Source organism: Ostrinia furnacalis, unplaced genomic scaffold, assembly GCF_004193835.3.
Source record: "Ostrinia furnacalis isolate ACB-3 unplaced genomic scaffold, ASM419383v2 OfSCF3798, whole genome shotgun sequence".
NCBI lineage: Eukaryota > Metazoa > Arthropoda > Insecta > Lepidoptera > Crambidae > Ostrinia > Ostrinia furnacalis.
Genome location: NW_021134037.1, coordinates 269,288 through 284,806, shown reverse-complemented (window position 1 = coordinate 284,806; position 15,519 = coordinate 269,288). Strand labels below are relative to the sequence as shown.

General features: G+C 38.5%; 1 protein-coding gene across 2 annotated transcripts in view; it reads left to right on the top strand.

Annotated features, from left to right (window-relative positions):
* LOC114358241 (retinal homeobox protein Rx1) overlaps positions 1-15,164 on the top strand; it is a 62,852-nt gene extending 47,688 nt beyond the window's left edge. Inside the window, exons 3-4 of one of the 2 annotated variants that reach the window (XM_028312133.1) lie at positions 13,783-13,954; positions 14,809-15,164. In XM_028312133.1, coding sequence (XP_028167934.1) covers positions 13,783-13,954; positions 14,809-14,975 — 339 coding nt within the window. In that variant the 3' untranslated portion in view covers positions 14,976-15,164. Of the gene's footprint in view, positions 1-9,312; positions 9,485-9,790; positions 9,937-13,782; positions 13,955-14,808 lie in introns of those variants that run through there. The other variant, XM_028312134.1, reaches the window with a different exon arrangement.
* Positions 15,165-15,519: the final 355 nt, after the last annotated feature.

Below are 15,519 nucleotides of genomic sequence, written 5' to 3'. Positions count from 1 at the left end.
GCTAAATTGAACGGTTTGGGCAAGATTGGATTTGTGTGGTACACGTAGTTCTTAATAAATTTTTGTCTATTCTATTTTGGTGTCTTTAAAAATAGGGTAAATGTAACAGCCTATAAACAGTCTTAGATGAAAAATTATTGTAAAAAAAATGTTTTACTCGAACGCTAGTAAATGTCCATTTTCTCTAGCAACTGTAAGTCGAAATGGAACGCGAAAGTTTAAAATCCTGTATAAACTGTAAGTAATGCAATTTCCATCTCATTGAAGTCACAAAAATTACATTTATTAACCTTTTTTGTTTGTTTTTAAGATAAAAAATACTTCATGTTACTTGCAATTGCGAGTTGTTTTGCTGTATATTTTTTTCATTACCTACTCAATTAAATAGACCCAGTTTTTCATAAACGATTTCAACTTTTTATTACTTTTCCCGTCATTTCGTCGCGTCGTCCGTCACATGTCATCTTTTCCTTTTGTTCCGCGGTCCCGACTTTTTGTTCCGTTCCATTTTGATCGCTTGTTATTGATTGTGACAGGTTGACGGATGGAAAAACAAACAATTAGGAAAGTCACCAGGTTGTGACGGGTCGGGAAAAACATAAGATAAAAAGTTAAAAAATATAGATATTGGCAAGGGTTTTTTGTCAGGTTGGCTATCTGAAAAGTTTAGTGTGGTGGACACAGTGCACAGTGCTATGGTACTATTATTGCGAATATTGCTCTACAAATTCAAATTTTATACTTAGTGTTTTATTGATACTAATAATATCTATAAAATATGACTAAAAAGTGTAAATTTTCGAGCTTAGCGGTTGTTTGGAACCTGAAGTTATTTCCCCAATAGTAATTTACAATGCCTCCGTAGCTTCATAGACAGAGTACCAGTAATAACAAATAAAAAAAATGGTTGAAAATACACGAGAAAAAAAATTTAAGCAGTTTCTAGGTCAAATTTCGGAAAAAAATAAATAAAAACTAAAATATCAATGAAAAAAAAAGTAGCTCACTTAGGGTCAAATAGGCGAACTTGTTATCTCAAAATTATCTTACCTATACACCCACGAAGTTTGTCTTACCTTCCGCCAAACACCCTGTATATTTATTTTAGGATCTATTAGGACTATTGAAGCGCCAATTGCATCTCGCAACAATCTTTGACAATCCGTGAAAATATGATGGTCTGAAGTAGTCGAAGAAGTTTTTTGTATGTTAGTTTACGCTTTAAATCTATATTGTCTATTATTTTTTTAGAACTGTATTTAAATGGATTCGAACGCTCTTACGCTGTTTATTGATTTCATTCGTCTAATACAGCTGCTAAAGCACTTTTATACGCCCAAACGCTTATTAGATCGGAAGCCGGGCCGTGCTGACTTCCGCGCGGTAACGATGCTGACATTCGCCGGATACTCGCCGTGTTTACCGGCGAATACGCGAAATATCCGCGATATGGAGAATGATTGTCGCGAATGGTATTCGTTAAACAGAATTTCTTACCTCAGATGTAACAGGCATCTTGAATTGAGTAGGAATGGAGGCACTTTTTACATTAGCGCTTGTTTCATGAAGGTGGTATTTGTTTATTGTATTTTATTGTAATATACTGCATTTGAACTTATCTACTACTTTTTATTGTGACTATCTCATTTCACTGTGATTCAACAACCTTCAATGCCTATTTTTTAAAACTAACATAATATGACTTTTAGGGAGGTACTCTATCTATACTGAACATACATACAATAATGTTTCAGAAATACATTACAATTATACGCGTATATTCTATTGAAAGAAGAAGCTTGTCTTATTTGGGTGCTAGATTTTCAATTCATTTCTATTATGGCTGATTTTCGTCATAAAAGTGTCAAAAAGGTCCTATATAAGCTGCATAAAAGTGACATAGCTTCAAATGTTAAATTTTAAAGTCGCCCCGGGCGTCAAGAGAATACACATCACGAAAATTATATTTGAGAGTTCAAAATGTGTTTGCGAACGTGCGGGGGTGTGTACACGTGTTTGTGAACACAGGTGTTTTATTTGAAAAATATTGCGTGTGAAATAAAATGGGATGAAAGAGGTAGACTTCATTTGGCGCTACAAATGACTGTGGGTTGAGCTCTGAAATTTCATCACGTAGGTAGAATTGGGTTCTCTTATATTATGTAATACATCGAAAACTATCACGCAATCTGCTTTTATTATGTAGGTATCTAGTTTTTATAGGTTATAAATAATTTTAAGCAGTCTTAGTATATTCAAGCCAGTCTTCGGCTTCATAGTGGACTATTTTTACCCTAAATGAGCACACAAGACGACAAAATGCATTGAGTGTTTTTCTTGTCAATCTTGAGACTTTTTAAAGATAAAACTTTTTACAGGCAGATAACAACAAATGCCGAGAAACAAAATACATCTAATTAAAATTACAGTTTAAATTTCATTCGTACGTCGTAACTTATGTAAGCCTTAATAATAATAAATAAATCCATAACGGTGCCTTGGCCCATTGCCAATTATCTTCAGGTTTGGTTCTGATTCTGACATTCGAGACTTGATTCAACTTTATTCTCGGAAAAGAGATTCAGACGTTTGTCACATGCCTGAAACAGCTTACCTAGTCAGAGTAGAGTCAGACAACAGTTTTATAGGTCACTAGCTTTTGCCCATAACTTTGCCCATGTGAATATTAACGTCCGTATTCCGAAACGATGCTTGCTTAAGTGAAGCAGCAAATCGAACGCACAGCGTTGAATAGAGCTCTTTGATTGGTTTGTGTATCACCCAGTGTGTCCACGCGCACTGTGAGACCTCATAGTAATGTTTGTGAATACGGATACGGGCGTTAGTCTGTCACAGAGCGCGTCCCCATTTCAAAAACCGGGATATAAACTGTTCTATGTTTTTCTCCTTATCAAATTATATACCTCAACCTTCCTCATAATCACTTTATCTATTGGTGAAAAGCGCATGAAAATCCGTTCATTACTTTTTGAGTTTATCCCAAATATACAAACAGACGCGTTGGACGACTTATCAGCCTGTGATAAGATACAAAAACTACTTAATTTTAAAGTATTTTTTAGTAAGAAAAAAGAATAAAATCAAATAAAAATAATAAAGCTAAACTCTACAAAAGCGGATTAATCAATGCCTTAACCTACTAAACAAATAATTTCACTTTCAACCAGCGAGTTAACAGCGTTTGTTCATTAGAGGCATTTTCCGATATCACGTGACTTACTGCTTACAGTTGAACAAATTTAATTTTTATTAGTATCGCCTTATCTTTTAAGCCACAACTCTACCGAAAGCGATATTTTATAATTTTTGTACGACGATTAGGGTACTAACTAATTATTAGTTTTTTAGTGGCTTCAAAAAAGTAGTTTTTTAATTCATCTGTATGTTTTTTTTAATTTGTTTCACTATTTAGTAACGTAAATGCATAGATATAGAAATATTTTTTTTTAATCTGTAATTATGTAAGTATTACAATTGCTCCCTATTTCATTATCTGTTACAAATATCCCAGGTTGTATATAATTTTCGTGAATTGGCACTCCTAAGTGAATTTTTTCTACTCTGTGTCTTTTTGTAAAAATAGCACATTTGACTATACGTTTTTGTAAAAACTCCTGCTACAGCGAAGACCCCACAAAGTTCACCTTACCGAGCCATTCTTCTTGCTTTTACCACTTTTTGATCAACCTCCTTCGCTTCGCTTGCCATACGTTTCGGTCTTAACCCCACCAGCAAGGGGTAGGTGGCATAGACTTAAATTAACGTGTTATTGGGGTGAAATTAAGGCAGTTAACCATTCGTGCTGGCATTATGCCGCTAATTGGTCCCGCGAGGCGAGCGTGCTCAGTAAAGCCCAATATTTGTACCGAACCGTTTGATAACGAATGTGGGTTTTAATTCGTTGGTGTTTGGACATGCATTATAAAGACGAAGTTTAAAATGACAGGTTGGGCGCCATTTTTTAATACTTTCGCCATTGAAGACTCTACAATTTTTGTAGTAATAATATGCCTTCAGTAAAAAACAAAATCCTACATTTCATAATGTTATGTCCCTAACTAAACAATAAAGATAAATAAATAAAAAAATGTGATATCAGATAATAATCACTTATCATCAGGTGATCCGTCTGCACGTTTGCCTCCTGTCACATAAAAAAAATGCTAAAATGTGCTAAAAGTAGCGCTGTTAAGATCATAGCAATTTCTGTTAACTGTAATTCAAAGAACGACTAAAAACTAGAACTGTAATTACACCGAATTAACTAATAGCGCTTAAGCAGTACAACTTCATGAAAATGGTCCCCTAACTAGCACTAAACTTCGAACAGTTAATTTGGCCTTTGAGCACTAATAAGCGAGCACACGCGATGCGAAGTTCGGGACTGTGACGAGGACGACTACAGCATGATTTACCCTACTTGTGTTCGAAAGTATTAACCAATTACTGTACCTGTTTTGGTTGGGTATTTAATTTTTGTTTTTAAAAGATTGGATCAATGGATCAATACGTCGATTACTTTTTTAAAATGCTTTTTGGAATAGATAAAAATCTTGTTTCGTATTATGATTTTAAGCAATACCATAAAAGATCAAAGGATTAAATGCCTACTTCAAGTAAATATTATAAATACTTTAAGGATAAGTAGTACCTACTTCAATTAACATTTATAAACACTTTTAGGAATGAATAAAAATATGGCATTTGTCTTTCATAACGTATTATTTAGGTGGACCTTTTATTTTGAGCCCTACCATTGAAATTAGTTTTATTAACTTAACAATATCAAGCTTGGTATTAGAAAATCCTAAGGCTGGGTTGCACCATCTTACTTTAACTTTAAGAAACGTCAAAAGTCTGTCAAACTCCATACAAAAAACACCGGTTATTGTTATAGTCACTGTTAAAATAAGGTAGTGGAACTCGAGCCTAAAACTACCTAAACGAAACATTTCGACGAATTTGGAACGCTGCTTCCAATAAGACAAAATAACGAGATCCCGCCTTCGCCAGCTGTCACATTTAAAAAAACAAATGTCACAAACTAACAATGGCGCGCAAATATGACAGATGTCAGATTTTCTCTCGCGACGCCCCATGGTTAGGATTTGATTTGAATATTATTCAATTGTCTAGGACGAAATTGTGTTGATGTTACATTAAATTGATTATGATTCGATTATGCAATCGTTTATGAGTCTTTTGACGTTAATCGAGCGAGAAATCGACTTTATTTAATGAAGAAGTGTTGTAATGTTTTTAATGGACTATCCCGCAAAAGCGCGTAGAGTTTAGATAATTTGGGGCTTATTACAAAAAGTTAAACCCTTTGAAAACTTGATGAGTTTACATTGACTTGACATAATAAAATTGGAAGTGTCATTTTAAACCAATGTTTCAGTGTGTCATTGGCAGAATCACTGAGCAAAAAATCCGCGGGATAGTAAAAAAAAAAAGTGTGTCCAACTTCTTTGTGATAAGGCCCTTGATAATCTAAGGCTAGGTTGCACCATCTTACTTTAACTTTAACAGAAGTCAAAAGCGTGTCAAACTCCATACAATAACACCGGCTAAAATTATAGATACAGTCAAAGTTGAGTTGCAACTCAGCCTTAGGTTTTTTTTAAAGTGTGTGGTGTTTCTGTCCTAGATAATTTTGCTAGCTTTCCTGTCGATACTCAGCCACATATTCTACGATTTTACTAAAAACTTCTAATATTATCAGGATCAATTTAGCAGCTATAAAGTCATATAAAACACATCGCTTGTCTGTGTCGGCACCGCCCGACACCACTCTCTCACGCGATGAACTTAGTATAGTTTGCGAATGTACTTATGTGAACCGTGGTGGTGATCTATTACTCATTTTTCACTTTTCCCTTTTACTTTCAAACTCTTGAAGAGAATTTACAGTTCTTTCGTGGCCATGAAGGACTGGAAGACAGGATAGTAGATGGAAAAGTAGACAGTGTGTGTGTAAGTAAGTTCTTCTTCTTCTTCTTTTCAGCCAAATGACGTCCACTGCTGGACAAAGGCCTCCCCCAAGGTTTTCCACAATGACCGGTCCTGCGCTGCCCGCATCCAGGCTCTTCCCGCGACCTTTACCAGATCGTCAGTCCACCTAGTAGGAGGCCTGCCCACGCTACGTCTTCCAGCCCGTGGTCGCCACTCGAGAACTTTCCTGCCCCTACGGCCATCGTCTCTACGAGCTATGTGCCCCGCCCACTGCCACTTGATTTTAGCAATTCTGCGAGCTATGTCGGTTACTTTGGTTCTCCTGCGGATCTCCTCATTTCTGATTCGATCACGCAGGGAAACTCCGGAAGTAAGTTCATTTGTGTGTAAACTGACGGTATGCTAAAAGTCGCGTGAAGCTCCTGGATGCGGGCAGCGCAGAACCGGACATTGTGGAAATCCTGGGGGTAGACTTTTTCCCAACAGTGAATGTCTTTTAGACGAAAAGAGCCCTAAATCAATAATCATGATTATAATTACTGACGGGATTGCTACCAATGCTACCACGTACCTTAATTTTGAGTTACCGATAGTTCGGCACTTTTGCAAGCGCCATGGTCACGAAGTAACTGAGGAAACTTGCGGTTGAGATGTTATGGGCATGTTATGTAGCATTCCGTCTGTAATAATAATTATGTTAGTGTCCATGAAAGTTTAAAATCAATAATCATGATCCGATTAACAGCCTAACTTCGAATCTTGGACCACTGATTTCTGATTGCGAGGACATCTGAATACTGAAATTGGAACTTGACTTGAATGAATCTGCTAAAATTGGGTCAATTACAGGCTGATTAGATTCAAGAGCTTATTTTTGAGCATAAATAGTTACTGACATACTTGCTAAATATCAATCCTGAATGAAATGCAGGATTCCAAAACACGAAAAATATCATTGTTTCCATGCCTGTCAAAGAAAAATCTTGAACAATAAAATTAACTTATCGTCCCCCATAACACAAATGAATGGAATAAATTCACCTGCCTTACGTGCGTTTCGATACTCGAGCCTTGTTTATTTGGTGCCGTTGGCAACCTTGAATATAGGTTACTAGGGTTGCTAATATTTCAATGTTAATAGGTTACATTATAAAAAGCGTAGTTTGTGTAGATTTTTTTTGTTTTTTTGCTAGCTTTTGCCCGCGGCTTTGCCTGCGTGAATATCAGTATGTCACAGAAAAACCTTTCAAAAACGCTCTTTCAAATAATTTGATGGAAATTTGTCCCATGTTTTCCACTGAGTCCTTATCTATCTTACGAAATCGGCAAACTAGTTAGTGATTTAAGCGTGAAAAGGTATAGACAGTCAGAATTACGTTCACACTTATCCACTGAAACGTCAATATTTGTGTTTGGTACTCCGTCATTCAAAAACTACAGCACGGGTTTCAACTCTACAATAGCACAAAAACTATTATTTAGGCTATTTTATATTAAAACCTACCAAAACAATAAAAACTTTATGAACCCAAAAGTTTTGATTGCCACCCCTAGTTAGGGCTGTAAACAGGCAATGAACTGAGCAATCAAAGTCATGCCGTGAGCTAGTTCGAGCGCTAACTCGGCGGAATGCCGCCAACACTGGTTGAGTGTCGATAATTGGTGTTTGTACACTGTGGTTGTTGGAATTAGTTCTGAGTTTGACCAAGAGATGGCGTTGTTCCGCTTTCATAAGAAATGTAGTATTTATTGAATACGTAACAAGATAAGTAAAATGAAACTGAAATAATCGAAAAAAAACTTGCGGTTTCATATTAGTATCATTTTAAGACTATTATTTACCCAAGTGCAGGAAAAGGTAATATTTTCAACCGACTTTACTCTTAAATTACCCACGCTCAGGCACTAACTAATAATATTTATCTCCCATTTTATAATAATCTTTATTATCAACTGGATCACATTTCATAAGAATTGAACAGAATTGTTCTGAAGAACAGAAAGAAGATGGTGTACCGTCATATAACTATTTAAATCAATGTAATAAAACTCCAAAACAGTATTCACTCAATCAAACTCAGACACAACAATTTCATTCCGCATAAAACCGTCAAAACACAAAACTGGAATCAGTGAAAAATCACCTCCACCAAAGTTTTCTTAATTAATGTCCTTCTATCCATTACAAAACTTCCCCCAACAAAAGCCAAAAGGCGTCCTTAGAGCCAATAAATCAAAGAAAACACGTCACTTCTAAACGGTTTTAAGCCAGACATAACAAAACTAACTTTGAATATGGGAAAGCATGAAACACGCTCCCAATCATATAAATGGTGTACGTACCATCACCGTACATTTACCCTAAAATTATTCCGCAAACAATATCCGACCTAATCTCCACACATAAGAGTTCAAATAAGAAAGTTGGAGTGTTATGAATGTGGTGTCAAAGTGTAGTGTGAAATGATATATTCAGGGGTCGGTGGATGGTAAAAATACGGGGCGATCGCGTGACGGGTTCGATTCCTGGCAGAGACACCGAGTTAGCGGCATGCGAGCTGATCGCCTGTCGCTAGCATTAAATATGTTTGACAATGAAACTGTATACGGGGTTCAATGGATCGTTTTATTGGATTTGTCTGCGAAAAGCTGTTAAAAGTTCACTGGTGCTGAAGTAAATCGTTAGTAAAAGACGTGATGAACGAATATCGTAAAATGTATGTACCTACCTACCTAGATAAAATCACGAACTTTTTGTTTATCATATTTTTCACTCTTTACTAGCATCTTTAAGTAGGTACATTTTATTACAACCTCTAATGCTATCGGTTCAGCGAATTAGTGTCATCAGGTTATATGTATAGTTTCCAATGCAGGAGCACGCCCTCTATAATTTACCAGACATTATGGAACATTTTTGGTCTACACTCTCCACGCTGGCTAAACGGGTTGGGGACGCTTGATGATTGCATAATAATATTTCTTAGTCATCTTTTACGACATAATTACAAGGGAAGAGTGGAGGTGGTCCCGTTCTGCTTTTCCGGAAAACACTCTTATTTCGTTAGTTCTTAGTTCATTCGTTTCAGGCACACGACGTCCCCACTCCCCAGCTGGACAAAAGCTTCCCCAAGGATTTTCACAACGACCGCTCCTGTGCTGCTCGCATCCAAGTACCTACTTCCCGCGACCTTCACCGGATCGTCGGTCTAACTAATGAGAGGCCTGTCCACATTTGTCTTCCGGCCCGTGGTCGCCATTTGAGAACACATTTTTTACCTATAGCTGTGCCTATAATCACAAAATGAGGTAATAAAACAACTGTCCTCTCTCCAGGTGTGGTTCCAAAACCGCAGAGCAAAATGGCGTCGCCAGGAGAAGATGGAGGCAGCTCGTCTAGGCCTCTCAGAGTACGGATGCGGGGCTGGAGGCGCGATACCCAGGCTCAGTGGACTGGGGCTGCCAGTCGACCCTTGGCTGGCACCACCACTGCTTACTGCTTTACCGGGTAAGCTGAAATTATGGATTCATTAATGAGAACAGCTCGCAAGAATGGGGCTCTCAGAGTATGAAGGGCTGGAGAGGTGATAAGCAGGATCACTCGACCCTTGGCTAGCACCACCGCTGCTACTGCTTCATCGGGTGCGCTTTAATTTTAGATTTTTTATGCCGCACAAATCAGATAGTATTTGACTGCAATCACACCCGATGTTAAGTGAGATGCAGACTAGGATGGTCCATACTTGCTCTGTTAGTGTCTATACACTCTCGCCTTGAAGATAATTAACGAAGTTTCTTTACAACATCGAATCAGAAATGAGGAGATCCGTAAGCGAACTAATGTCGCTAACATGGCCCGATGGATTAGCAAGTTGAAGTGGCAATGGGCACGGCACACAGCACGCGAAATTGACAGCTGATAGTGCAGCAAGATTCTAGAATGGCCTCGTAGCGTCCACAATGACGTCGACTGCTGGACAAAGCCCTTCTCCAAGGATTTCCACAACGACTGGTTCTGCGCTGCCCGCATTCAGGTACCCTCGACCTTCACCAGATCGTCGATCCCTTAAGGTTCGGCCAAACCAACGCGATCACACGCGATCAGCCGGCGTACAGCGATGACCATCAATGCATTTAAGTCTGCTCACCATCGCTCCACGCCGTCTGATCGCATGTGATCGCGTTAGTTTGGTCTTGGAACCTTTAGCGGAAGACCTGCCCACTGCTCTTAAAATACTACGTCCTATGACGTAAGATGTACTTTACATGGGCTTCGTCTTCTAAAAGCCATGGTATCTTAAAGATACCTATGTCAAAGCTTTAAGCAGTCATATACTAATTATGTACCTCTCTCTTCCAGGGTTCCTCAGTCACCCGCCCTCTGGCTACCCGAGCTACCTGACCCCGCCCGCGCCCGCGCCCCCCGCGCCGCCTGCCCCCCCAGACCCCCGCTCATCCTCCATAGCAGCCCTTCGCATGAAGGCCAAGGAACACGTGGAAAGCCTGAAAGGCCTCCAGATGGTGTAGACTTCAACACTTGGTCCAGGTGCAAGATACTCTGAACTAGTTTTTTGGCAAGTGTAAACTTTAGTGATGTGAATTAACATTTTTTTCGTCAGGTGTGTAAACTGCAATGGCTGGTTTTTTTAATGTGTTTCTTATAAAGGTTTACATTGCAAAATTTTTGTAACTTTTCTAATAATTTGGAGTTATATTTCCAACATCCTAATAATTTGAATTGTAAAATTCTCATTATATCTTAATTGTATCTTGTAATAATTTTTAAATTGTAAATTTCAAAGTCATAAGCTTTAGAAACTGGTTTCCATAAGCTTTACCTTGTAAACTTATGTCGTAGTTATATAAAAATTTAAACAAGAGCAATAATGTAAATATTAATATAACGAGTAGGCGTACACTATTGCAGAATTTATATTATAAATAATGTGTGTGTTCTTTATTGTTTTAAATGTGCATTTTTATAAATAATAAGTNATTATTATTATATTATAATTATAATAATCATGATCCGATTAAAAGCCTAACTTCGAATCTTGGACCACTGATTTCTGATTGCGAGGACATCTGAATACTGAAATTGGAACTTGGCTTGAATGAATCTGCTAAAATTGGGTCAATTACAGGATAATTAGATTCTAGAGCTTATTTTTGAGCATAAATTTTACTAACATACTTTCTGAATATTAATCCTGAATGAAATGCAGGAAACCTTCCTTATTATAACATCATAAAGATTCCAAAACACGAAAAATATGATTGTTTCCATGCCTGTCAAAGAAAAATCTCGAACAATAAAATTAACTTATCGTCCCCCATAATACAAATGAAAGGAATAAATTCACCTGCCTTACGTGCGTTTCGATACTCGAGCCTTGTTTATTTGGTGCCGTTGGCAACCTTGAATATAGGTTACTAGGGTTGCTAATATTTAAACGAAAAGAGGTTACATCATGAAAAGCGTAGTTTGTGTAGATTTTTTTATATTTTTTGCTAGTTTTCGACCGCGTGAATCAGTATGACTTTTGCGCTCTTTCAAAAATCGGGATAGAAAATATCCCATGTTTTCCCCTGAGTCCTAATCTATCTTATCTTTCATCTAAATCAGTGTAGTTTGTGGTATAAGCGTGAAGAGTTAACAGACAGAGCTACGTTCACATTTATACACCAAAACGTTAATGTGTCTCTCCGTCATTCAAAAACTACGGCACTGGTCTCGAAACTTATTCTTTGAAATAGCACAAAATCTATTATTTAGGCTACTTTATACTTATACTTAGCAAAAACCATAAAAACTTTATGAACCCAAAAGTTTTGATTGCCACCCCTAGTTAGGGCTGTAAACAGGCAATGAACGGAGCAATCAAAGTCATGCCGTGAGCTAGTTCGCGCGCTAACTCGGCGGAATGCCGCCAACACTGGTTGAGTGTCGATAATTGGTGTTTGTACACTGTGGTTGTTGGAATTAGTTCTGAGTTTGAAAAACAGATGGCGTAGTTCCGCTTTCATAAGAAATGTAGTATTTATTGAATACGTAACAAGATAAGTAAAATGAAACTGAAATAATCGAAGAAAAACTTGCGGTTTCATATTAGTATCATTTTAAGACTATTATTTACCCAAGTGCAGGAAAAGGTAATAATATTTTCTACCGACTTTACTCTTAAATTACCCACGCTCAGGCACTTACTAATAATATATCTCCCATTTTATAATAATCTTTATTATCAACTGGACCACATTTCATAAGAATTGAACAGTCTGTTCTGAAGAACAGAAAGAAGATGGTGTACCATCACATACCTATTTAAGTCAATGTAATAAAACTCCAAAACAGTATTCAGTTAATCAAACTCAGGCACAACAATTTCATTCCGCATAAAACCGTCAGAACACAAAACTGGAATCAGTGAAAAATCACCTCCACCAAAGTTTTCTTAATTAATGTCCTTCTATCCATTACAAAACTTCCCCCAACAAAAGCCAAAAGGCGTCCTTAGAGCCAATAAATCAAAGAAAACACGTCACTTCTAAACGGTTTTAAGCCAGACATAACAAAACTAACTTTGAATATGGGAAAGCATGAAACACGCTCCCAATCATATAAATGGTGTACGTACCATCACCGTACATTTACCCTAAAATTATTCCGCAAACAATATCGAACCTAATCTCCACACATTAGAGTTCAAATAAGAAAGTTGAAGTGTTATGAATGTGGTGTCAAAGTGTAGTGTGAAATGATATATTCAGGGGTCGGTGGATGATAAAAATACGGGGCGATCGCGTGACGGGTTCGATTCCTGGCAGAGACACCGAGTTAGCGGCATGCGAGCTGATCGCCTGTCGCTAGCATTAAATATGTTTGACAATGAAACTGTATACGGGGTTCAATGGATCGTTTTATTGGATTTGTCTGCTAAAAGCTGTTAAAAGTTCACTGGTGCTGAAGTAAATCGTGTAAAAGACGTGATGAAAGAATGTCGTAAAAATAATATAAAATCAATGTATTCTAAGGTACTAATGTACCTTCACCTTGTCCCTCTATCAGTTCAGCCAAAAGTGTCGTCAGGTCATTCAGTCTCCACTGCACGTCCTCTCTAATTTGTCAGACATATGGATGATTTGGGCTACACTCCTCAAGCTAGCTGGCGGTGTTGGGGACGCCTGATGGTTGCATAATTTTATTTCTAAGTCATCTTTTACGATATCCAAGGGAAGATTAGACATGGTCGCGTCCTGAATGCAGATTCTTAGGCTGGGTTGCACCATCTTACTTTATCTATAACAAACGTCACAAATCTGTCAAACTTAATACAAACAGTTACAGTTAAAGGTAGCCTTTTGAACTAAGCGTCACAGACGCAGCCTCTTTAGCTTTGGTCTTGTGCCATCAACGCCGCGTCACTAACTCGCTTCGAAAGGCTACCTTTAAGACCAAAGCTAAAGACACTGCGTCATTGACGCTTAGTTCGAAAGGCTACCTTTACCGTTAAAGTTAAGTAGTGCAACTCGGCCTTATTCAAATTCAAATTCAAATTATTTATTTGCAGAATGTGGTACATTAGATGTTACATAATGAAATGGAGCAGGACACATTATTTGTTCGTTAATTCGTTTCATTCAGCCTAATGCTGAGCAAAGCCTTCCTTCCCGCGACCTTCACCAGATCGACGGTCTACGTGGTGGGAGGCCTGGCCACACTACGTCTTCCGATCCGTGGTCGCCCCACGAGATCTTATTTGTGTACCATTGACCAAAATAATAATTCAACTGTTTTCTCCTCAGGTCTGGTTCCAAAACCGCAGAGCAAAATGGCGTCGCCAAGAGAAGATGGAGGCAGCTCGTCTCGGCCTCTCAGAGTACGGCTGCGGGGCTGGAGGCGCGATACCCAGGCTCAGTGGACTGGGGCTGCCGGTAGACCCTTGGCTGGCACCACCACTACTCACTGCTTTACCGGGTAAGCTCAAATTATATGTAGATTAATAATGGAAACAGCTCGCTAGAAATGGGGCTCTCAGAGTATGAAGGGCTGGAGAGGTGTTACGCAGGATCACTCAACCCTTGGCTAGCACCACCGCTACTCACTGCTTCATCGGGTGCGCTTTAATTATAGATTTTTTATGCCGCACAAATCAGATAGTATTTGACTGCAATCGCACCCGATGTTAAGTGAGATGCGGACTAGGATGGTACATACCTGTCCGTAAGTGCCTATTCACTCTCACCTTGAAGATAATTCACGAAGTTTCTTTACAATGAGGAGATCCGTAAACGAACTAATGTCGCTAACATGGCCCGATGGATTATCAATCTGAAGTGGCAATGCACAGGGCATATACACGCAAAACTGGCAGCCGATAGTGCAGCAAGATTCTGGAATGGCCACGTACCGGCCACAATGACGTCCTGGACAAAGGCCTTCTCCAAGGATTTCCACAACGACTGGTTCTGCGCTACCCGCATTCAGGTACCCTCGACCTTCACCAGATCGTCGATCCCTTAAGGTTCGGCCAAACCAACGCGATCACACGCGATCAGCCGGCGTACAGCGATGACCATCAATGCATTTAAGTCTGCTCACCATCGCTGCACGCCGGCAGATCGCGTGTGATCGCGTTAGTTTGGCCTTGGAACCTTTAGCGGAAGACCTGCCCACATTACTACTTGGCAATAAATGGCTCTTAGAACACTACGTCCTATGTAAGATGTACTTTACATGGGACATCGTCTTCTAAGAGCCATGGTATCTTAAAGATATCTATGTCAAAGCTTTAAGCAGTCATATACTCATATTTTACCTCTCTCTTCCAGGGTTCCTCAGCCACCCACCCTCCGGCTACCCGAGTTACCTGACCCCGCCCGCGCCCGCGCCTCCCGCGCCGCCTGCCCCCCCGGACCCCCGCTCATCCTCCATAGCAGCCCTTCGCATGAAGGCCAAGGAACACGTGGAAAGCCTGAAAGGCCTCCAGATGGTGTAGACCTTAGCACTTGGTAACAAGGTGCAAGATACTCTGAACTAGTTTTTTGGCAAGTGTAAACTTTAGTGATGTGAATTTACATTTTTTTCGTCAGGTGTGTAAACTGCAATGGCTGGTTTTTTTAATGTGTTTCTTATAAAGGTTTACATTACAAATTTTTTGTAACTTTCCTAATAATTTGGAGTAATATTTCCAACATACTAATAATTTGAATTGTAAAATTCTCTTTGTATCTTAATTGTATCTTCTAATAATTTTTAAATTGTAAATTTCAAAGTCATAAGCTTTAGAAACTGGTTTCCATAAGCTTTACCTTGTAAACTTATATCGTAGTTATATAAAAATTTAAACAAGAGCAATAATGTAAATATTAATATAACGAGTAGGCATACACTAAACTATTGCAGAGTTTATATTATACATAATGTGTGTGTTCTTTATTGTTTTAAATGTGCATTTTTTTAGAAATAATCATTCATGGTCTGAACCAAGTGAACAAAACTTAATTCGATAATTTGAACCAAAACTTTTTAGAAGTGGAATC